Source organism: Pieris brassicae, chromosome 9 (genome assembly GCF_905147105.1).
Source record: "Pieris brassicae chromosome 9, ilPieBrab1.1, whole genome shotgun sequence".
Lineage (NCBI taxonomy): Eukaryota > Metazoa > Arthropoda > Insecta > Lepidoptera > Pieridae > Pieris > Pieris brassicae.
Window position 1 is genome coordinate 2,915,327 of NC_059673.1, and position 26,574 is coordinate 2,941,900.

The 26,574-nt window shown below is 32.7% G+C and overlaps 1 protein-coding gene across 2 annotated transcripts in view; it reads right to left on the reverse strand.

Moving 5' to 3' along the window:
• The window catches only part of LOC123714182 (transcription factor AP-2-epsilon), a 56,353-nt gene that overhangs the window by 6,537 nt on the left and 23,242 nt on the right, over positions 1-26,574 (reverse strand). For both annotated transcript variants that reach the window (XM_045668363.1, XM_045668362.1), the window contains exons 2-6: positions 11,954-12,097; positions 11,217-11,366; positions 7,236-7,349; positions 5,876-5,930; positions 3,291-3,477 (exon numbers count right to left, since the gene is read on the reverse strand). In XM_045668363.1, the coding sequence (XP_045524319.1) occupies positions 3,291-3,477; positions 5,876-5,930; positions 7,236-7,349; positions 11,217-11,366; positions 11,954-12,097 (650 nt within the window). The remainder of the gene's footprint in view (positions 1-3,290; positions 3,478-5,875; positions 5,931-7,235; positions 7,350-11,216; positions 11,367-11,953; positions 12,098-26,574) is intronic.

Here is a 26,574-nt window from a genome sequence, read left to right on the forward strand (position 1 = left end):
CATACGTACCCGAATCGGTTCCATATTGAATTCATCTTATACATTTGAAATTATAATCGTTTTAAAACAGTATACAATAAAAGAAGTAACTTAAATATAGTCTTTAATTGAGCTGAAAATTAGTACTTTGGGCTGTTTTCATTGACATATTTATTATTAAAACAATGTTATTTTGAACTTCGTTTTGAATCTTATCTATTAATATTCTGTAAAATAGGTTTAACAACAGTTTAGCCAAAAGTTTATAACTCGTTCTTATAAAATATATCCAATAAATACGCAGTGATACAGTGCGACAAAAATTGCTACGTAAAATATCTTGCATGTGAGAATTCGACCCTAATAAAAACCGGCGCGTGCGCAACTTGCAAATAATTACGATGCCAAATAGTCGGTTAATGTAGCGAGTCGATTTGAACCCGGTAATAATGTAATGGGTTTTCATTATCCTTTTCCTAAATATATACTCTGTATAATACTATATTTGGTCAAAGAAAAAAAAGGTGAATATGTGCAATGTACAATTACTGCTGTCGTGGTGTCATGGAAAATGCTGAGTATCATCACCGGAAATCCACAACCAATGTTCTTATTTTAAATAAAGTTCTACAATCAAATATGTTGTTCAAAAATTTAAATATCGAGCGTCATTCGTTGGCGCGGTAATTAAGCCTCTAAGTATACAGAATGAAAATGATGTTACACGTGTCTATGGACAATCTATTATTATTCTAATAGCAATTACTACATTCCGGGCCGCTCGACAATTACCTCGTAAAAATTTGATTTCAATTAAGCAATGCCGAATTTAAATTCAATTTGCATATAAATAAGGTTTATTGGTAATGAAATATTGATATTTTAAAGTGGTTTTGATAACAGGGTCTCAAGTCTAGATTCTCAAACTTTTCACGATGTCTTTGTAGAATCATCCTAGTTTGTAAAGCTACTATTCCTATAATGTTTATGTCAGCTTATAAATTTCCCCTGTAATTAAATCGCAATTTCCAAGAGCTAGTATACAATTTTAAATAATAATATTTTTAGTTTTTAAATGATATATTTATAGTTTAGCCTGTTAACGGCAATTAGTTTTTATTGTATCTAGATGTTAATGCGAATCCCGTTGGCAAGCCTTTTTTAAAATAAATATACGAATTGGCGCCATATCTGTTACAATATTTGCGTTTTGGAACTTTCCAGTAACGAGGTATTTATTTCTTTAGGTTGGCAACTTTGACAGCTCTCAAGATGAAATGTATTGTGACACATGGGCAAGGGATGGTATTTTATAGTTACATATATTATAAACGTAGTATAACGTCTAAAAAAATCAATGGCGTTATAACCTTTTTTTAGGTCTGGGCCTCAGATTTCTATATCTGTTTCATGATCATTTGTTATTCGAATAGGCAAGTAGGTGATCATTCTTCTGTGCCTGACACACGCCGACAACTTTTTCGGTCTAAGGCAAGCCGGTTTCCTCACGATGTTTTCCTTCACCGTTCGAGCTAATGTTAAATGCGCACATAGAAAGACAGTTCATTCGTGCACAGCCGGGGATCGAACTTACGACCTCAGCGGCGAGAGTCGCACGCTGAAGCCACTAGGCCAACACTGCTCCTAGTACAACGTTTAAACATAGTGAAATATAGACCATAAATAGATAAATATATTAAGTATTTGTGCCACTGAAAGATCTGTAAAACCATTTTTTTTGCAAAGGCATTCCAGACCGACATAATCGAGATGGCCGAAACCACAGGTTCACTAGTTAAAATGTAGCATGTCTATAAAACCACAGACAAAAACAAACTGACCACTAAATAAACCTATCAGATCAAATAAGTCAAATCATATACCGTACTGTGTTGCAAGCGCAAAAAATGTAAGTGGTAATAAAACGTGGAGCTGTGGCTGTGGATAACTGTATTGTCTAAAAAGGTATTAAATTTAATATTGTTATTTACATAGACGTAACGTACTTAAAGTTTGGTGGTTACAAGAAAAGGTGGAAATAAAGCGGGGTAGCAAGAAGCGAATGGGGAACGGAATCCATGGACAAGCATATTTAGGCTGTAGGAGGCTTTTACCCGTGAAGGGTTTCCGATCGACGGTACTGAAGGAAGCTAGGATATTAGGATTACAAGAAAAAAATGTATATAACAAATCTAATTAGACTGGCTTTAATTATTATTACTATTAAGTGAGAAGTGTTGGCCTAGTTGCTTCAGCGTGCTACTCTCATCTCTGAGGTTCAATCCCCGGCTTCAGCGCACCTGGACGCTTCTGGACTTTCTGTGTGCGCATTTAACATTCACTCGATGCAAAACCAGCATGCCTTAGCCTCGAAAAGTCGACGGCGTGCGAGGCAAAAGAGGCTGATCACCTACTTGCCTATAAGATTAACAAATGATCTCGAAACAGATACAGAAATCCGAGCCTAGACCTAAAAAGGTCTGCTGTCTATGTTTTAGTGAATTGATGACAGATAAATAATGATATTATAATGTTATAGTAGATAAATAGATAATGATCAATGACTAGAATAACTCATGTAACCTATTATGGATGTACTTATTCTTTTAAAATATATTAGAACATACTATGAACTTTTCTACGTACAGTTGTCAACAAACGAAACAAGGCTAGCGCGCTTAAGCGAAACAAAAACAAACAACAACAAAAACATCTTAAGATGTTGTCATTGGAGAATCGTAGTATATGAACTGATTTATCTTTTGCATTTAAGATATTTAACAAGGTTGATTGTCAAACCTTTTTAATTAAATTTAATTCGTACCCTCTTAATTATGAAGATCCGTAAAGTGGAACATATTGCGTCTCATTAGCTAAATGTTTGTGCCCAAAATGTGCCACCAGCTACAATTCGTAATGATTTTCCTTGGCAGTATAAGACCGCACACTTATAAGCAATAAAAAAAGACTGGAACAACTGGAAGACACAGGTATCACATTTGTCCCTTGCACCAATGTCCAGATTGAGCATTCTGATAAAGAAGCTAGGTCTGGATATCCATAGTTGCTCTCCTCACACATTGAAATAAATTTTCCTTTATAATTTAATTTTTTAAAATTACTAACTAAACCTTTGTGCCGAGCGTTGGCAAGCTTTTGTAAATACATAAACTGAACTATACTTTTCCATAATTATAGAAGCAAAATAAACAATCTGGCGAACGCTAAAACACTTTGACATTACTATTCTGTTGTATTACGTTAAGGCGGTTTTTACCGCCCATATTGAAACTACAGATAATTATCCTTACCTCCGTAAGACTCCTCCTAACAGCGACGCGTTGAGGCACTCTGGGGGAGAAAGCCTTCGCTGGACCTCAGCGACTGTCACTTTGTACTTGCTGGTTGAGGAGAGAAGTGATAGGCGTCCTGGCACTGAGCAGAACACGTCGTTTGGTGCACATGACCCTGCGCTTAGGCCATCGCGGCCTTTCATCGCTGCGAAAACAAATTCTACATAAACAGCAAATTCAGTGTAATGTAATATACATTTTATATATTAAAGTACACCACACCTATATAATTGTCAATAGTATAAGTTACAATCTATATTTTCTCAAATACACGACAATAGAAAAATAAAATAATAATAAAAATAACGTAATATCCTTGATAAATAGACAAATATACGACACGAGATTTTTCAAGTTAAACGAATGATTACTTTTACTCTAGATATTTAGGAGCTTAGGAGAAAAATAAGGAAATGAGGAACGTGAAGATGATATAAGAGAAAAGATGATTCTTCTGTTATTTAGGCAAGACTCATTGTGGAAAGTGCTTGAAGTCTATGATAAACAAGAGAATCCGAGGGACGATTTCTGGAGATTTGCCTAATTTTCTTTCTTACGTTTTATGATCAGTCTCTATATAGATTTTTTTCGATATACATCCCTGGGGTTCTAGGTTTGATCCCCGGCTGTTCACCAATGTACGTTCTGTCTATATGCTCATTCAATACACGCTTCGGTCAAGGAAAACATCGTGAGGCATGCCGTAGACCCAAAAAGTCTACACAATACAATTGATCAGAAATGATCACAGAACAGATACAGAAATTTGAAGGCGAGACCTAATAGGCATTGGTATATGTAGATTGTTTTAACACTCAAAGTACCTAAGTACAGTTTATTATGTTAAGAAATAATTTGAATTTTATAAGGTTATTGAAATAGAAAAATACGGGTGATTACAGAATCCCTAGTGTAAACGAACAATGGATTTACGAATCCAGCCACGCCCCAAACAAGCGCGCAGCGTGATTGCTATTCACATTGTAATATTTCATATGGTAACCCTAATACAATAAACATTACTATGTCATTAGTACAGGCTCCATGCTGACTATTTAACACCGCGTTCTGACATTAGCTTTTTAAAAGATCCCGCCAATTATTTTGTCAGAGTTGCCATTACAAAAAAATGTATTGTGATGGTGTGTTCAATCAAAATTATTTTTGTATTAAAACTCTTATAACTCGTCACATAATTATTGTTATATTTCTTTCGTGTTAAGCAAACCTATTCAGTTTCTTTTAATTAAAAATATATTTATAAAAACTGTAGTTTAAGTTATCTCGTTTCGTTGATCAATTAGAAGGGTTCAATGATAAGCCAAAAGACCTTCCTCTGCCCTGAGTTGAGTCTCATTATTGGTCGTCAAGGCCATATAAAGGAATACAAAATACCATCCGTATCACCTCGTCGTTCCTGAACTAAGCGTATTTATGCAGTTTTTGCTGCGCACTACCACTATGTGGAACCAGCTGTCCACTGAAGTATTTTCGAACCAATTCGACTTAGGGTCCTTCAAGAAAAGAGCGTACCAATCCTCAAAAGGCTGGCAACACACTTGCGAGCCTTCTGAACATGTGAGTGTTCATGGGCTGTGGTGACACTTAACATCAGGTGAGGCTTCTGCCCGTTTGCCTCGTATTAGATAAAAAACCTCTGTCTAGTATGAACTAATTTGTAATGGCATTTATGTACTATTTTTTTCTTAATTTGTTTGTATGTGAAAATAAGGCTCAGTTTACACTTTTATTGTAGTTTTACGAAATTCTAATTTAAAAGATATAATTATTTAACAGTACAAATTTTGTTTTTGACACAGTTTATATCTGAAGCTAAGAATAAAATATAGACATGTTCGATTAATACTGGCGATAAAAAAAATAAGTAGCATCTCATTTCCGCATCCGCTAATCAAATGGATGATCGATTGTCTATTCGATATTCGCTTGTTCGATCGAAAATAATCGATACATGTATCCGATAGCTATTGTACAGAACCTAATTACACTTTTATCTATGAGGTCATCATTTGATAAGTTAATAACATGTACTTGTGTAGCGGAATTTAAATTACAATCACAGTAGTTCTATATTTGAATTAAATCTATTCCTAATTGAGCAGAGACAAATGACTACAGTTTCTATTTCGTTATACAGAATATAATTAACTGAGCTAATTATCAAATAACTTATAGCATGACTGCTAGCTAAACGAGGTAGATCTGGATATCTATAGTGGCTCCCCTCACAATTTGAAATCAATTTCCTTTAAATTTCTTGAGTACCAATATCAGTGTGCTGAGCGTTGGCAATTATGTAAATAATTTTTAAAAAAGATAGTGATCTTTACAATATCTTTTAACACATTTTCGTACCTCTGTCCCGGTGATTTTGATTTATTAACAAAAACACATACATTGTCCTTACAATAATACTAAACGATAATATCGAAAGATATAATGTAAAATCACTCTGCTAATGTAAGCGCAACTTTTTTGTTATAAGTATATACGTTTTCATTTTTAAAGTACCATATACTTACATTTTAATAAGGGTAAGTCTGTCATAAATCCCGTGGTATCATCCATGCCAGCATTCTGAAAAATTTATCATTCCGTCACATAGTTCATTTTTTAAAGCTTTGAGTTTTTTTGTATCGGCGGCAAAATTAAAAAAAAGTATAAAACTATACAGTATATCTATTCCAACCTAATATTGACAGTTTAGTTTTCCCGCGTTTTTTTACCATCCAACGTCAAATTCAAAAAAACGAAAACACAGTGACTTCCGACTTGAGAAATGAGAAATTTCTCAAACATTCCTTGAGCTTTAATTTACTTGGCTTATTAAATTCTTGGCAATATATGAAAAGGGTATTTTTATAGTGCATAATTGTGTTATGGAATTTGAAATATGCCATAATAGTTTTCGGTATTTTGAAGGGCCGATACACCAACGATTATATTGAAATTAGAATGTATTCTAACGAAAAGAGGTTTTAATTCATTGCATAGAACGTGTTTTCGTTAAATTGGATACTGGCAGTTTATAATAAAATAGTAAACCTGACCATAAAAAAACAAAATATCATGTAGACAGTATAAAGAATTATTCTGCATAAAATTAAAACTGTTGCCATAACAAAAAAAAGACTATGTGCAAATTTAAATTGACTACCATTTCTCTTGCAAAAATAGCAATACACTTTTAAATCGTTAAGGTTTTATCACACAATATATTTAGTATTCTCAATTAAAAAACAACACTCCTGGCATCCTGTCAACACTATAATTTAAATGAAAAAAATGTGTATGTAAAGAGGAATGCCAGTTGACAAACATAATGAGTCAAATTATATGTGATTTTATACGCAACTCTTTAATCAATTTAATTCTATACAATCAAAACATCAATTGAGGTACAATAATTTTATTACCTACACTTTGTCAGTATTAAAGATTTGTTTAAAAGATTACTGACCTAGGTTGAAAGACTTTTTTCTTTATATATATATGTCGTCACTGATACGTATAACGATCGTAACTTAAGACTAATAGGTAGTCTTACCTAATTTACTAATAAGGATATTTAGCATAATAATATAATATAAAACAAAGTAGGGTTTGTTCGCACACTTATCACTCGAGAACGACTGGAGCAATTTCTGTGGGTTTTGATTTGTTATATTTGTCACCAGAATAACTACTAAAAACTTTGATAAAATAAAAAGAAACAAATGGTCATCGGTTTCGTAACTGTCAAAATTTCAATATACAGTAAACTCTCCCCTCAAAAAAACGTATTTTGTAAAAAGTTTCGAATCGACAAGATATATCCACAATAATATATTTTAGATTTAATAAATTAGGTGACTTGACAAAAAATGTGTATGCTATACAAACCTGTGTTTCATCTGTGGAGTGCAGGGCATGATGTAACGCCAACTCATGCTGTTCTCGGACTCCATAATCCGACCGCCTATCACTGCCGCTATAGCTGAAGCCTCCGTGCGATAACTGTCCAAATATTACAAATTTTATAAAAGAATATTCTACACAGTATATTCTTTAACAAACCATAATTTAATAATTGCGTAACTTAACAATAATTTTGTCGTTATTTGACTAACACTAACATTCTTCAATATGAAACAACATGAGTGAAACTGTTGGCCAATATCCAATTTATCTACGACAAATTTAGGCATTGGGTCCAAAAACTAACACAAAGACAACTCACACACACACACACGTAAGTTTCTACACGACTTTTGGTAAGATGTAAAACTAAGCTATTTTTTCTTAATAATAATAACCCATTTTTGCAAAGAAAGTGATACATAATTATATAAAAAAACAGTACAGGCAGCCATATAAAAATAGGCAAATGTCATATTAATTATCATAATGTCATAATAATAACAGTTAAGATAATATTTAAAACTCAAAATACTCTCATACAATATAAAGGCAATTTAAAATAATAATAAAATAACCTTTCCCTTGAAAGCATTGCACAGGGAAAACTTTTCAATAATTGTAATCTAGTTACCTACAAGACATTGCGGGGATTAGCGTCAGATAAATTTTTGTCACAACCATATTTTCTTATCAAAAAAGTTTATTATTACCTAAATATATATATTCGCGTCTATAGACGCGATATCTTTAAGAATTCAAATATCAAAATATGAAATATCGTTTTCCAACAATAACCCTTAACAATATAGGACTTCACAAAAGAGGGCAGAGGACATTAGACCTAATCTATCTAAGTGCCTTTTCAACCTTTTTGGTTGAATTGACAAAAGTATTTTACAATGGCAACATTGTAGATAGTAGTTTTATTATCGATTTTTTAAAACCGGTTGTTCGAATCGAAGCAAATGGGAACATTTTTAATTTACGTAAATATCTAATATACGTTTTATTGTTTTTAATTTATTTATATAATCCAAAAGGCAAAAGGAGGTACTACCAGTATTAAGTTTAATCTCGTTGTTTTAAAATGTCAAAATTACTTCCGATAATTGCAATGGTTAAAATGTATTTTTTGGACCGACTGAGATGTGATTGTGTCTACAAAATTTAAGATAGATTTAATATAGTTATTTATTAACACTTAGTAGCATTACAATATAAAAATTGAACATAATTAAGTGAAAAGGAGGGCTACTGGCGACCTTATCGCTTTCGAGCGATCTCCAACAGGCAACCACTGTGAGAAGAAAAAATATAGATATATTTGAATTAAAAAGAAATCCCTATCTTTGCTTAATGTTTTCGTTGCGTTTTGGTTTTAATTTTTTTTAACTCTAGTTTCTAAATGAATGTATTGTAGTGTAGTTCTTCATATACAATTTGTTTATTATCTAATATAAAATACAGGTATCACTTATTTATCATTAAATTTGTATCGATAGACATCCCTACTTCGGCAAAGAAGACAGAGGCCGAGAGAAAAAGCTGGCGTAAAAAGCTCTCGGTATCGGTAATGTTAAGAAGTAATTGTTAACTATTGTTGTTTAACTTGATGCCTGGTTAGTAGCGGCGGCCTCTAAGCTGATTTCCTCGCTCAGCATATAAGCATTGCAGTACATCGAGGGAATGTTGCCAGCGTTAAAAGTACTCCGCCACAGGGACCGACTTTTTAAATTTGATTGAATTTTCATTTTTAAATATTTTTATTAACACTGCATTGTTAAGAAAATTTTAAATACAATATATTATTTATAATAATTTAAAAATAAATCTTTATTCAATTTAAAGTTTTTTTCCTAATACATCATCATATAGTCTATGTTTATGTATGTATAAGGTACAAGAAGTTTGCATGAAGATATTTTAATAACATAATTCAGTAACGTCTTACAAGGGGTCTGAACTATTCGAAGATTTCTCGTGGTATGCGGGGGTGCATTCTTGTTATTTTCTATTGATTTTACGTATCTCCGAGCTCCATTATGAAAGTTATTATCAAAATATTCGTCTATTTAGGGCAAAAATGATGGTATGTAATTGTGAAAGACTTCTTATTATTCAAAACGTAAACGTCCTCATGTGATTTTAGAAGTGAAACTTTTTTATCGGCATTGGAAATTACCGTCACATTTTTCGTTGTCCCTACCACGGTTGATTCGAAGCCATTAATATCAAAAATATATAATAAGGATAACAATAGTAATTATTCTATTACAATTATTGAATTTCTGTAATAATCTTAGTAGTAATAAGGTAAAATGAAATAATTGTATTATTTGTATTCATGTCTATGATAATAAAAGCCTGTTGTTAAACTTTATCTAATATATTTTATTTAACCAATTTCTGTAAAGTTCCATATAGTGATCATTTTTCGAAATAAGTTCATAAAGAAGTTTCACTTCTTACGCATGAAGTACACGCACACTTTTTCTTTGTTTTTAGTGTTGGATTATCAAAGTCTCTTAATGAAAATATGTAAAGAATGTGTGGTTACTGATAAATCGGGATTTTCCATCACGCCTTTGTTTACGCTTTAAATTGCGTCTATTAAATTGATCAGCGTATAGCAATATCCAATATATATGTCGCAGTTTAGAGGCTGGGTTAATTGAACGGCTTATTATGCTAGTAGGCTGTGACATATATAAATGAATCGCAAAACATGTTGCTAAGCGCAAAGATTTTTTATTTATTTCTTGCACTATGAGGAAGGTTTTTATTGAGAGAAAATATTTATAAATACTAGTGTGTACTTATGTAAACGCGTTACAAGTTATACTTCTTCCGTCACAAGTAATAATCTTTTGAAATTTTTTATCTTTCGCCTACGTTTTTAGAAAAAAACGTCACTATGAATAGAAAAAAGGTATTTACATTGAAAGTTTTATTATAATGCATTTGTAGTTAAATAAAATTTATATAAATAACACGAAAAACTACAATGTTGACTATACTAACTTCAGAGTGTCAGTTTTTTTGTGACGCCCGCATCGTAAATATGTTCGTATATACTATATATCGTATATTACTCACATCATGTTTCCCTAACGCGCCGAAAGAAATATAACTTCAAAATAGTTTTTTTTAGTAAGGTTTTTGTTGCGGTAAAGCGAACAGTCTTTTTGGGGTAGCAAAATGTTTCATATGTTGCAATGACTTAAAAAGTCTAGTCAAAAAAATCATATTAAGGCGAAACGTATTTCGCATAGCTACCTTTATAAAAATCGTTCTAATAATAGATTTTATTTACACATTATATTGAACTACTACTTAACTGATTTATTTATTATTGAGAAAAGCTTGCCAACGCTCGGCACACTGATACATTGGTAGGTAAATGAAACACAAAATACAGTTTTTCATGTGGCAAGCATTACATACACGGAGAGATCATACAAATATTAACAAAAGTATAATTACATGGCAGCTGCTTCCGTACCAAAAATTCAAATAAATAAATAAATCCGTAATTGATCTTAGCAAGTAGATGTGACACATATAGACTAACACACACCTACACCCTAGATATTATAAGATTACTGCCGTGTATTCAACGGGTATTTTTTTTAAAGACAATGTGACTTTAAGATGGGCGAGTATTTGGACCATAAGTTTGACAATCATAAATAGTTTGACTTATTATTATGACAGATGACTTAATGAAAATTAATGTGACATTTGCATGCCTATTTTTATGTATGATTGCGCGGCTTTTCATAATTGATACGATATGAATGTACCACTTCCTTGCAAATACATTATTATTATTAATCTGTAAACATTTTAATAGCGTTTCGATTTAAAAAATATTTTGGGTTTTAGTTAAGTCAGTTGTTAAGTTAACTAAATACAAACTGTAACCTGTGGTGATCACACAAACAAACTAATCTAAACACTTACGTGGTGCGAATGTATGTCATGATGATCACGATGGTGGCGCAGATGGCCATGCGGCTCGTGGTGACCGTGGTGACGAGGCAGTAATTGCTGAGGCGCGTAGTGCTGGCCGTACTCGCCACCTCCACTGCTTCCATAATCCATGCCATGACCCTGTCAGAGAAGCGAATGTAAATTTATTTGTTCCGAGTTACAATAGACTTATTTTATATAATAATATAGCAATTGATACGAAAAGGTAGAAATAATTGTTAATTGTTTTACTTGTAGTACCAGAATTGATTAATTAAAGTAATTTTCTAGGTATATTTTTTTAAATTATTATTACGTTAAGAAAATTGCAAATACTCTATATTTGTTTGTATGTTTAGGATTGTATAAACGATATAGCTATATTCTAATTTATTCACATCAACATTAAATGTATTTATTAAGTACTAAAAATTCTATATGAATAAAAATGAATCGCGAAATGTGTTGCTAAGAGCAAAACTCGAATACGACTGGACCAATTTTCCCTTATTTTTTATTTATTCCCTGAACTCTGAGGACTCTCTTTTGTTTTCTATTCCGGAAAAGCGGACAGTTTATATGCTGTATATGTTTGTATGTAGTAAAAAGGTAGGCTTACAAACAATATTATAAAGGCGAAACGAAGTTAGCGGGGGCAGCTAGTTAATAATAACACAACACAACACAATTGCATGTGGGCCGAATTTTATAAGAAGTAAGGAATGTACTTGTTGCTGATGTGGCGTGGCGGGATGCGCAGGTGGTGCAAAGGGCGGTGGGAAGTAGGGCGGCTGGAAGTCAGCTAGCGAGGGCTGACCACCGCCGCGGAAGCCACCACTGCCCAGACCCAGCCCTCCGCCGCCGAGGCGCTCCTGGAAAAAAAGCCATTTGAGCATACATTTAAAAAAGCAAACAACCTTGTTCCCGTTGGACAGATTCTTGGGCCGTGGGCTGAAAGTGAACAGGCGCTAATGAAAGAGAAGTTTGCGTCTCGTGATCGGTGACCCCAGAGCTGGTGCTTTCCTCGATCAACGGATTGCAATACAGCGAGGAAATGCCATCCATAAATATACACTGCCACAGGGACCAAACTTTTTACATTTGTTTTTATTTATTGTTTAGTTTTAGTTTGTCTTTTATTAACATAGCTTATACACATTAAGAAAAAACACTTTTTGAACGGATTGAAGCTGTGTATTTGTCATCGTGACCACGCACGCTGAAAAGCACGCGAAACGTCGGAAAAAATTTAAAATTCTGTAAATAATTATAAGTTTTTAATAATAATACATAGCTTCAATCCGTTCCAAAAAGTGTTTTTCTTAGTTTAGTATTAAAAGTTTATAATAAAAATAAAATATTGAAACTTAGAATTACGTTCTTAAATCACAATGGAATTTTAAAATGCTTAAGAAATTGAAATAAAAAATTAATCAGATATATCTGTTCCATGATCATTTATTATTACAGCAAGTAGGTGATCAGACTAATGTGCCTGACACGCACCGACTTCCTGGGTATAAGGCAAGCCGGGTTCCTCACGATGTTTTCCTTCACCGTTCGAGTTAATAAATATGCAAAGAAAGAAAGTCCATTGATGTACAGCTACAGAGACGAGAGTCACGCTGAAGTCACTCCATCAATACTCAAGCAATTATACAAGTTAATCATAATTATCAAATTAGACAGGCGCTAATTATGGTTAATTGTGATCCATTCTCGAGTATAATAAGTTTTTGTAGCCATAAATAAATATAATTAAACAAAATTAGATGAAGGAATATGAGATATTTCTGTTAATTTGAAGCATGGCGCGAATGACGTAAAATCGCGTGGCAGCGGTTAGAGTTATATATATGTTTGTTAATTCGAACAAAAACACTTTGTTACTTATAATAAAAAGGATATTTAGTTAAAAAGAAGGATTCCCTGTGTGATGTCAGCTAGTCTATGACATAACGATTACTACTTAACACTTACATTTTTATAATCAAACAATTGTATCAACATAAGAATATTTTCCGTTGCAGCATACGGTTGTGAAGATGTTGTTAGGGAATGTTTTGGATCGATAGTGAACATTTTGTTTTAAGAAAATGAGTAAAGATGAAAGGGCCTCTGAAGGAGAAAAGGATGTCAATGTCAGGTCAGAAAGAGCTGTAGATATGTCTCTAAATATGGAGGTAACTTATAAGTGTTTGCAGATCTATGGATGTGTTTTAAGTAAGGGAAATTGGTGGCAATGATTTTTTATTGCGTTGCGTAATGTGGGCTCTCTCTGCATCTTCTACGACGTCCGTCGTTCCACAACTGAGCGTTTTTAAGTCAATTTTTCCGCCCACCACTATGTGGAACCTGCTTATTGATGTATTTCTGAACCAATTCGATTGAAGGCTTAAAAATGAGCGTACCAATTCTTAATAGCCCGGCAACGCATTTGCGAGCCCTCTGTCTTTGACATAATAATTACTACCTAACACTTACAGATGAGCCTCCTCTCGTGTTCTATTAAAAATATATTAAGATCTGATTATAACGAACATTCAATCATTATGATGTATATAAATATTAAATGAATAATACAGTAATTCATCAAAATAAGTTTTTCTAATATAATCTCCATTGAATTAAATATCAAATCAGAATCAAGACACGCGAACATCGTATTATTGTTAATGACATTTTTATGAGTTATAATTAAATTAGGTTTAAAGTTAAACGCTTTATTTACTTTTTTTTTAAATGTAATAGGAGGCAAACGGGCAAGAGGCTCACCTGAAGTTAAGCGATACCGCTGCCCCTAGACACTCACATTGCCAGAAGGCTCGCAAGTGCGTTGCCGGCTTTTCAAGAATTGGTAGGCTCTTTTCTTGAAGGACCCTAAGTGGAATTGGTTCGGAAATACTTCAGTGGGCAGCTGGTTCCACAAAGTGGTGGTGCGTGGCAACTGCCTTAGAAAACGCTCAGTTGTGGAACGACGGACGTCGAGGTGATACGGCTGGTATTTTGGAAATATATATATATATATATATGAATATACAATAAAAAACAAAATTTCAACGCTTGATTAAAGATTTAAGCATCTAGTACCGGTGACCCCAGAGCTGGTGCTTTCCTGGCTCGAGGAATAAGTATCGCAATACAGCAAAGAAATGCCAACATTAAAACACTGCTAAAGGAACCAAATCCAACACAGAAAGCAACTGTATGGAAATGACCAAGGGGAAAAAGAAGAGGGCGTCCCAAAAAGAAGTGGATAGAAGAAACAGAAGCGGTACCAGGAAACGAATGGAGAAAGAAAGCCATGGACAGAGTCACTTGGAAAAAGCTGGAGGAGGATTTACCCGTGAAGGGGTTCCGATCGACGGTACTGCATTTAGCTAAGATATAGGATATATAGGTTAACTAGGTAAATAAAATAATGTATATGATGTAAAAAATCTAAGCTGTATTATCTTTTTGTCACGATTGGAAATTAAACGGGCTTTATTATTATTAACGGGACCAAATTTAAATTAGTTTTTTTACTATTAATAATTACTACGTATGTTAAGAATATAGTTTCCTTTAGAATAGAGACTTTTCAAGTGCAGACGCTAATTAACGATTTAACCGTAATATTAATTTATTGGCCCAACTAGATTAAAACATCATAGCATCGGGATGTAATAGGGGCAGAAGGAGATGATCAAGGTCCAGTAGGCCACCCCCAGAACTCTACAATGCACAAGGTCGAGAAATATTGTAAATGGCGGAAAATAGCGCTTCGAATGATGCGGTGAAAGATTCTCCTGTAGGAGGCAAAAAGACTTGGTGGTTTTGGTCTGGTAACGAGGTAAAGATACATTTTTAAGAAGATTTTATGGCTTAACGTCGATATAGTTTACAACATATTAGTAGTATCGAGGCAAGGATACGTTTTTTTACAAGATATTAGCAGTAACGAGACAAATATACATTTTAAGGAGATTTTATGGTAGCTTAGCATCGAGGCAAGGATACATTTTTACAAGATATTAATAGTAACGAGGGAAAGACAAATTTTAAGAAGATTTTATGGCTGAGTATCGAGACAAAGATACATTTTGGTTAGCAGAGACAGTAAAGTATCCGAATTCAATGTTTTGTCTATGCTCAATTTAGTCAAAATAAAATTGAGCAATGAGCAATTAAGCATGATTAATCTCATATAAGAAATTGAAGTGATCCAATTTTAAAATTAAAATATTTATCACCGGATGTGTGGTGAAAACTAAAACTGGTTATGTGTTATTGACATTTCATTTTTTTATGCAATTAAAAAATAATTACGACACAAATTCGGCCTAGATTCAATCAGTGATGTACTTTAATTTATCGATAGTTTTATGATTCCAACATATACGTACAGAATACGAAATTCCATCGTTCCACAACTGAACATTTTTTTAGGTATTTCAGCGTACCACCACTAATGTGAAAGCTGTGCACTAAATTGTTTCTGAAGTAATCCGGCTTAGGGTCCTTCAATAAAAGAGTGTGCCAATTCTTAAGACGACGAGCTCGCGAAACCTCTGGCATTGAATGTCCATGGGTATCGATATCACTTAACTCCAGGAGCCTCCTACCAGTTTTCCCCATGTTACATTAAAATATCTCAAAATGATGATAGGGACTGTCGTGTCACTGTCTCCTTAATAAACTTTATTCTAGGTGCAATAGACAGTTAATTGTGCTGAGGCTGTTTCAGCGAAGAGGAATCAGTCACCCACCGAGTCCGCGTGGTTGTGTCAGAAATCCTCGGATCAGTGAGGTCACTCCACGAAGACTGCGAAGTGCCCAGGAAACTGAGCTTCTGGAAGGAGCTACGCATAATTGACCAGGTCTTAACGCACAATTGGTCAGAAAGTGAACACTAAAAACGTTTAAAATCCTACAATAGCCGATAACAATTCACCACAAGACTGTCCATTTACAAAGGGTCTACTTTAGACATATTGCCAGGAACTGGATTGACCTCAATCAGTACGCTCGTAGTGGACACACAGACGACCTTTGTGGGTCAATACTCTTAATAAATTGTGTTGATAATGCAAGTATTTATATTTAAAAAAAAATTCGAAAAAAAATTATCTAGTGCATCACTATTTGGGCTGTATCACGTGAATTCTTTGTATAATTTTTTGTTTCTTACAGAGTCGAGAGACATAATAGAAAATATTATCAAATTAACGATATTCTTAATATACACAGTAAAATTAACAATTAAAAACGGCTAAATAGAAACTTAAAAAAATATATTTATGTGGCGTTTTCTTTAAATTGAGGTACTCACAATTATTATATTCCATATTTTTAAATCCTACTTTAAACATATCACTAACAAAATCAAAAAGCACACCTGTTACATTAGTGAAGCGAAAAACCATTTATCGATATCGATATTACAAGTTCCGTTATGTCGATCAATCAATAGTGGAATGCGTAATAGCATCTAACAATGCAACATAAATTGATCGATATATCTCATTAACATACGAAATGGGCCGAGATTCGTTAGTGTTGTCAATAAAATAATGTCTGCTCATTAATGTACATGATTAATGTATTTACATTTTTGACAACTTACTTGTGTATTGGTTAAAAATTTAGTTTTGATATATTCTTATTTCATTTGAATGCAAAATTTATTTAACTTAACCTAGTTGCATGTCCAGAGATTTTCCTCTTTATATAACTAATATTATTAATTACGTTCTATTTGAATAAGACATTTAATCTATAAATTTGTAAAAACACTATTAAAATACTGTTAGTCATTCAATATATGCAAATGTCAATTTTGATTTATTGGTGAAGTCTAGATTTGTTTTATACGTGACAAGTGTTTAATTATAAGGAAAAAATGTATTAAACGGAGAATTTTTGAATTTCGAATACAACCAGTTTTTAAATCAGTGTTAAATTAAATTTAAAAATAGAAGTTCTAAAGATTGTTTTAAACGATATTTACCTGCACCTCAATCACGCTGGATAAATCAACGTACGCCACCGCCAGTGTTGTGTCCGACGTATCGATAAAGTCTAAGTTGCTTAGATTTGGTCACACTTCACATTCGCACATTAACTCTCACTGATTAAGATTTTCAAGGTGTATATATATAAATATATATTTTATGGATAAATCACAATCGCGTTATCACAAAAGCTTTAAAGTTTCAGCATTAATATGATGAACGTTTTCTCTCAATATGCGAAGTGAAAGCTACGAATATCAAACAATAAATGTACTGCCAGAAATTTTGACCCCTTACCGACCGAATCCGGTTTGAGTGATTATATTTTAAATTACTGGACGAAATTGCAACCAAGTAACCAAGTTTCGTCACTGTTCCATTATCAAGATCGTTAACATGTATGTTTTACTTTGCAATAAAATACAATCAACAAGTTATAAATAAATATCGATTATCGATAGTTAATTAAAAGTTAGCCGAGCATCACTAATGTGTATTGGTATATTATGCAAATAAAGTAATAACATCAATTTAGTGCGGCTATCAAAACTGCTACAATTTGAAAAAGGAATAATTGAAAGATAAAAACCTTGATTGAAAATGAAAATGAAAATAATAAATAAATAAATCTAGATTAAACTATTTAGATGTGGAACATTGAAATATATTCGTTCGTAATTTAAAAATGGAATGAGATTTACTTTTTATATTCGGCCTTATAAGACGGTGTAGAAACGAAAAAACAATATTCACTATCAATTTGAAAATAGAACGATGTTTAATTCTTTAGGTATTTTTTCGCGTATACCGTAATTTTCACAGACTAGCACTGTCAGATTCACTTTTTCACGTTGACGTATAACCGCGTGTACCGCGTGCCACGAGTCGTTGGAGACTGCCGCAGGGCGGACCGCCCTGGGGTACCATGTGTTACAATAAATTCGAAATTGACCTTGTTAAATACTATGGACAGAGTCGAGTTGCTTTCGACATTCGATTGTTTAGTGGCTCTCGTGGAATTAGCTTTTATTTCTAATCTGTGTAATAAATGAGGTAAAAGTAAGTTTTAACTGACTCGGTGAAATCCAACAATAGACAATCTACTTTGTTAGTGATATTTACTATAAATAATGTTAAGACCATTAGCCAAAAGACCAAGCGAATCAAGTAAATAGTAATAAGTTTCTTGTAATGGTACAGCGTACTAAAACATAACGGAATTTCTTCGGAAGTAAATCCCTGTCAAAAGCATTGTATCTATGATTGATAATTTTAAAAAAGTAAAGTTTATTTAAATCATATTTTATAGAGACTACTATTTTTATAGTAGTTTAGGCCAACTGCAATGTTTATTTCGGTAACTTTTTCCTGTTTGAGCGAGTTTCGAGAACCGATACTACTAGTTGGTGCAAGCACCCCGCCCCGAGGCAATCTCTAATTACTAGACGCTGTCGCGATTGGCGCGCACCCGACTGTAACTATATACTATGTACATAGACTATGCATTGTAGCGGCTCGCTGAACGGGAAAATTCTTTTTAGGATTCCATCTTTCCATAATGCTAAAAAAGTTGGCGATATTTGTCTTTAAAAAAAAAGAAACTGCATTTCCGTTTCTTTCCAGTATCCGTTCTTAATTTAGAAACTGGTAGTAAATTTAAATTTCGAATAGTTTGATTAACGTTCAAAAGTAATACCTTGTCTTGTGCGTTATTAAGTTCTAAACAGGTGGACCGATTTAGATGTTTTTTTTTATTAGATACTTTTTTGTATTTAAATTTTAAATGTACAGAATATCTCGAGTCTGCTTCTATATAATACTTTACTCTGTTTTGGTATGTTATATTTATATTATTGAAAATGAAAATTAATACGGAACCCGTTTCTGAACCATTCCCACTTGACCATAGTAAGTGATCTTGAACATTAAGGGTTATTTAACTGCATTTAAGTACAGTTAAATTATATTATATTTTCTACAATAAGGGCATGAGAACCCCATCATGGGACAGACGCATTCTGTGTCTATGATTTATAAAAATAAAAAATAAATTATTCTAATTGTCTTTTTCTAATAGGAAGGAGCGGCCTTTTTCTTAATTTTAAGTCTAAGGTATTCCTGTCTCCTCAATATGAGCGAGTGTTAATTGCGCACATAGTCCTAGTGTATTGACAACACTACGCCATTATAGTTAGAAACTACAACCTAATATAAACGCACAAGCAATAATAATTTTTGTATGAAAAGCTAAAGAGAGTTATTTTCAAGTTCGAAGTTCTATTTTTGAAATATGAATAAACTAGCTCCCTATGAAGAACGCATTTCCTTATTAGAACGAATTTCTTCAATATCCGGTTAGCTACCCTTATGTCAAAAGGGGCCATATTAGATATTTTCTATGACTATGTATTCTGTGCTCTATAACATAGATTATTGGAACGGCACCTTTTTATTTCTCAATTGACAATTTATTAAAAAGACATTTATTCACACACCATTTATTTTTCTATTTAGTGATTATTATTATCGGTTACTTGTGGGACAATAAACAATTTTATACGAAACGATTATACATATAAATATCTAGTTTATTTATTTAGATATAATATTAATATTTCGTATTTTATTAAACTGTATTAAATGAGCGATTTTTACTTCTAAAATTAGTCGAGTTTTCATTATGAAGACTGTAGCGACACCTACAATTCGAGATTACAATCACAGAGATGAAAAGTTATTCCGACTGTACACATAATATGCAACTTCACGGCCTTAGCTAGGGTTAACAGCCCACGCTGAACTGTCAAGGCCCTTCAGTACAACAGCGAGATCCCATAAAAAAGTCAGTGGTTAGGCTAGTTGAGGATGCTACCCTTTAGGTCGGAGGAAGAGCATCTTCCTGGAGAAAGTTCAGTTCACTCAGTTTTTTACATGGTCATTAACTTAAGACAGTAATGTATGCAATATTATATCAAAGCAAAATCACACTGTTAACGCCAAAAGATGACGTATACCAATTATGTCAATTACGTCAAAATAAAAATTATTGGCGGAATAAATATCTTCCTTATGTTGACTTCGCATTTAATAGCCTAGCTCTAAAATCTGTCAATCATAAAAAAGTAGCCAATTATAATTACAATGCAAATAAGTGAATAGGTTATTTTTGAGCGCGCCAATTGGTTGTAGCCCGAGGCAAGATGGCGGGATGCCAGTGTTGCCAGTCACCCGAATATTTGATTTTATATTATATACTTTTTCGAATGCTTCTTTTGTTTATGATGTTATAGATGTGAAGTATGAAGTGTAAAATTCTGAGAATTAATATTGTACACGATTTTCTCAACGATATGATGATAATAGTATAACTTTTTAGGGCTACTTTTAAACCTGGTACTCTGTTTTCTGCAAAGAAATTGTAACATTTTATAGCATACATTATATTGGAAGTATAAAGTCACAGAGCAATGCATTACAGACGTTTCAACAACGCTACGATGTTTCACCTTTCAAACTGTATTGATATATTTTTGATGTTTTCAAACCATTATTTGTTGATAACTTTTTTTCAACGATATTTTATAAATAAATTCACTTTACATTTGCTCTTGGCTACCGATTTAATAATCTTTTAACTCATATAACTGGGCTTTCAATTATTTTTATATGACCTCAATAGACTCTTCTATTTTAAATCGACAAGTCAATTAACAAATTTTATTGTATTCAATAGGTAGCATTGTAATTAACGCCATTCGATTTGAGATTTAACTGTAGGTTCAATTAATGGGGAATTTATTTCAAAATTGGGATGCGCTGAAATGAGTTAATATATTCATATAAAAAAATATACATTATTTTGGTCTACTCTATGGAACAGAATCTGTGGAAAAAAGCATTATCTAAAATATATTTTGTTGTTGATTTTCGTTGTTTTTACGAATCTATCAATTATAGATATTTTTTATAGAATTTAACATTGAATAGACAGATACAGATTAGATATAACTTTGGTATTATAACGCAAAACAGAGCATTGTCTAGGGAAATAATACAGATAAAACAAAACTGCACTGATACATAATGTATTTCGTTTTTGATTTTGATGTGAATTTTAAGAGGGAATATTCATTTCATGGAACTTAATCAAGAATTTAACTTAGTTTTATTATATTTAATGAAATTAGGAAATAAGGAACTAACTTGAAATACATAATTATAAATTTGGGGTTGCCAGTTTATAATATTATGTCCATTGACAAAAAAAAACCAATATGAAATTTATAATTCGAAGTGTAAATTTGGCGCGAAAATTTAAAAGCGACGCTCGCAAAAATGTCGTATGGAAAGTAAAAAATGTTGTTAATTATGAAATTTCAAAAAAGGAATTCGCAAAGCTGTTCGACCGAGGCCCGTTATTTCCTCGAAACACGTGATTGATTCTGCCTTTGTGGTCAGCTGATTGCGCTACATAATGACGTAAGTTCAATATGCTTTATTTTCAATTCCGTACTGCTTTCTTTGGCGGTTACGACTTTTCAGAATACATCAACTATTTGTGCTTAGAACGACGTAACTCATTTGCTTATTCTATTTGTGCTTTATCCCACTCGATATACGGTCAAGTGAAATTATGTTTGGTTGTTACGCCCTTCTGTTTATTAAAATGTTTAACATTTCTGATTCAAGAACAAGTGAGCTGATGAGTTGAGGAAAGAACTCTCAGATATGATTTATTATTCATCGATGTAATTTTATGAGTAAATATTGCATCAAGATTATTATTCAAGTCAAAAATATAGCGATCATAAATAGTTTCAAATATTAAATATTATTTTATATATCAACAAGAGCAGTGTTGCCCTGTTGGTCTCAGGGTGCGACTCTCATCCCTGAGGTCGTAGGTTCGATCCCTGGCTGCGCACCAATGGACTCTTGCTATGTGCGCATTTAACATTCGCTCGAATGGTGAAGGAAAACCAGCTTGCTTAGACCCAAAAAGTCGACGGCGTGCGTCAGGCACAGAAGGCTGATCACCTACATGCCAATTATATTAACGAATGATCATGAAACAGATACAGAAATCTGAGGCCAAGACTTAAAAAGGTTGTAGCGCCATTGATAGATTTATTTACTTATACTTGTTCTTCGATTCAAAGATACTTTATTTCTCAAAGAATTGCATTCACTTAGTGAGAAATTTTAGAGGTTAGTAATATACATCGTTTTGAAACTATTCAAAATAAGCTATATAAAATAAAAACACTTCTTTACCTTCCTCCTTAGAGAAGGTTTCCAATGACACTCAAAATTTGCCATTGCTGATACAAATGGCAGCTTAACAGCACCACTGATACGACCTTAGCAAAGGAAAGGCATTAATCAGTTATCACTAACAAGCGATTTCTTCCAGAAAGCCCTTATAAGTCTAATAACAGTAATATTTAATCAACATTATATATGGAAAAACCTAACGGTAAACATCACAGACTAAACGCAAAAAAATCTCATATAATCGTAACATTTTTCGTACATACTTTTAATACAGGTAAAAAATGACTCGAGTCGGGCACAGACTATACAGTAAACAAATAGATATTCAATATAAGCTATGTCATAATGGACGACAAGCTTTAGGTGTGATCTTATGACATAATAATTGTTATTTATGAATGAAATAAATTGTAACCTAGTTAAATGTAGTTGCGTAAAAATATAATCTAGTTGACTTTGTAATACTTTCATGACAAGATACTTACGACACCCATGGAAGCCGCCCATTTATATTTTGATTATGGAATTAACCAACATCTTGTTATATTTAGAGGTGTACCCACTTGGTATACTCTGGCTTAATACCTGCATCATTAGACGTCAATACAAAAAAAAATCCACCCGTATCACCTCAACGTCCGTCATTTCACAACTGAGCGATTTTTAAGTCAGTTTCTATGAAGTAAGCCCACTGAAGTATTCCTGAACCAATTCGACTTGGGTTCCTTCAAGAAAACCTCATTCACAAACCCTCTGGTATTGAGGGTGTCCATGGGCTTAACTTAACACCAGGTATGGCAGCTGCCTGTTTGCCGTTTTTTCTATAAAAACAAACTCCTAATAGCTATAGCCGCTTCCATAGTAGATACGGTTTTTGACAGGACTATTAATAATTCTTTATTTATTACTGACTATGGAACCAATACAAATTGTTATTTTTAATTTTGTTAAGCTATTCTAGGCAAGATGGCATCGACCAGTTATTGCCACGATATTTAGTTTTTTTTATGTCATTCCAAAAGGTATATCTATAATAAAAATATCTACACAAAAATATAGTAAATGCTATGCCCACACGGAAAAGCCAAACAAAAACAAATAGTAAACTAATATTATGTAAAAAATGGCAATACTTCAAGATTTTTTTTCTACTGTTTTATGGTATTTTTTTTCCAAATCGTAAACGCAATGGACAAGCAAACATTATTTACTTAATTGAAGCTACAGAATATACAGATTATAAATAACTATATATTATATAACAAAAACCTTCATTAAAACTATAATATTTATTATCTGTGAATGTTGTTTGACGGATGGCTATCTGTGCTCTTTGTAAGCACTCTTGATGAGATACTGCTATCTATCAAAGTTGGTAAGTAAAAAATACAATAGGACACAGAAACAGTATTATTGTAGTGATAGTTTATTAAACCACGCCCTAACTACTGGAACTCTCTCGATAGATACTACTAAAGAAAAATAATTTAAATGTCGAATTTATTTACGAACGTGCAACGTGTAGTATTCGTATATAATACAATGTATCTATAAACTTTTATAACAAAAAACTTATCTAAAAATAATTTATCGTTCGTTTTCTCGCTAAAACTCGAGAATGGCTGGAGCGATGTGCTTAATTTGGAAAAATATTTGTGTTATTTCAGGGAAGGCTTAAAAATATAAATGTATGTATAATATATAGCAAGAAAGGGCTGGATTTTTATGAGTGTTCAAATGGATTCATGTTCATTTAATTACATATGTTTTTGTTTCTTTTTAATTACAGGACGTCTATACGATAATTACTTGAGTCACAGTAGAAGTCAACGAACAATTCTTTGGCCATAGTAATTACTTACTGTGTTACTTACTATGCGCTATATAAAAAGAGAGTTTACGATAAAGCTCAAAATATACGAAAACAATATGTCACAATATAATAATTACAGTCGAATTTTATTATTATTATTAATTGATTTGAATTAATTCTGCTAACATTCTGCTTCATTTTATTGTCATAGTGAATGAATTCGAGAACAAGTAGTTAAAATTTAAACTGTTATGAAACCTACTACACAGTAGAGGCGGGAGTGCGTGGGCCGAGGCCCACTAGTTTTTGACTTTTAGTAATAGCTTACTTATCATTTCTATACTCTGTCATTTTTTGTATAATTAATTTATCCACAGATATGAATAGAGTCGATTATTGACAAATTAGTTAGGTCAAAACGGCCAAAGCGTGTTACTCGAACAATTTAAACAATCACAATTTTTAATTGAAAACGTTAATTAAGACGAAAGAAATATATAATTTTCACTATAATATTTTTAAAATAGGAAATTTATATAGAAAAGGAACTACATATTTTAATATGTGGCTTTATTGACCAGGAGACTAATAATATGGCTATTATATGTATCATACGCTAGTTTAATTATTTGGAAATAAAACTGAATCAAAACTAATAACACTATATATTTAAATAATAATGACTCATCAACTCAACCACTTATTTGCACACATAATTTTTTATGACATACTAAACTTTCCCGCGAAAATAATCAAGATGGCGGCCAAAGGGTAATCTGGCGCGCAGGTGTAAGGAATTCGGTCAAGACAGAACAGAGATACAATCTTTTTGTTTTGTTCATACAAATTAGTTATGCTTTCATACTTTTATATATGACATTTTTATCAATTAATCAGATATTTTTAATCAAGATTATTCACTCTTCATCGTTATTCTTAAAACTCACATAAGATTTATTAAAAATACTTAAGTAAATAATAATTTATGTTTTGAAACTCTCTGGCCATAAACAATCAACCATAAAAATATACATGATATTCCGTTTTTAGACAGCAAAATATGTTGAATAATTATTCGGGAAAAGTTATAATAAAATCAAAGATTTTTAGGTATATATGTAATATTTATATCGTAAGACAGGCACATACGATAGCACACTCTTTACGTTATAAATAATGAAGGATATTAAAAATTAGATCGTTTCCAAGCTTTCTCCGATTCACCAATGCGACCCGGAAGCGGCCACCTTTGATCCGCGTAAGGAGAAATATGCACTTCAATAGCCACCACAGATTACATAAATCAGTAAAGTAAGCTAACGACGCATTTATTAATTAACATAAAGGATAAAATCAAATATGTTTTTCCGAGTCGTTACTATCGGTCATCAAAAATATTTTTCTAATAGATATGTCTTCTGTGACCAAACTTGTTTGTCCAGAAATAGAACCTGGTTTACGTAATCTATAGAGAAATGCTTGAGCATTCAGCCACAGAGGATAAGTTATTGTTTGCTTGCATGTCGCATGACGACGAAACAAAGTGGAATCTCAAGATCAAAAGATGATTAGTGTTTTTAGTCATTGTCTAATATAGTTTTTATATGATTAAGCTTCAATTATTTTTGTTTGTGGTATAGTAAATAGTCTATCCTTGACATTACATTTTCATCTGTGGTGAAAAGGCGCGAAACTGTATACTTATATTCGCGCAAATAAGTTTGGCACCTCAAATGTATTTCCAAAAATGGACTTTTCATTTATCGTTAAAGGACTTTGTACCACGGCAAGTAAGAAATGTTATCATTAATACGAAATAAATTATTATTTCTCAATTAAGCTCACTTAAGTGAAAGTTTTGAAATGCAATTTGCGTTTATTCCGTTCACAGTATGTCCAGGTAATATGTTTTTTTTTTAACTTTGAGCCCATTTTTTAGCCATGAGATCTAGGTTGTTTCTTCTACTCCGTTATAATAAATATGTATAACGCATAGACTATGATGTGTAAAGGGAAAGGATCAAACTTTTAACAAACTTGTGCACGGGCGTCTAAGAAATTATTACTATTAGGTCCTTACATATGAAATTGGCGTTTTGTCGTATTGGCCACTTTGACCTCAAATACCTCCTCTTTGGTTAGGAATTTCAAATTCAAAGTACGAGTTCCGCTGTGGCACTAGTGCTGCGGAAACGACTCGAAGGGTGAATGATGTGTATGGCGGCCATGTTGCAAAAGAAAACACAGTTCGTGTTTGGTTCCAACG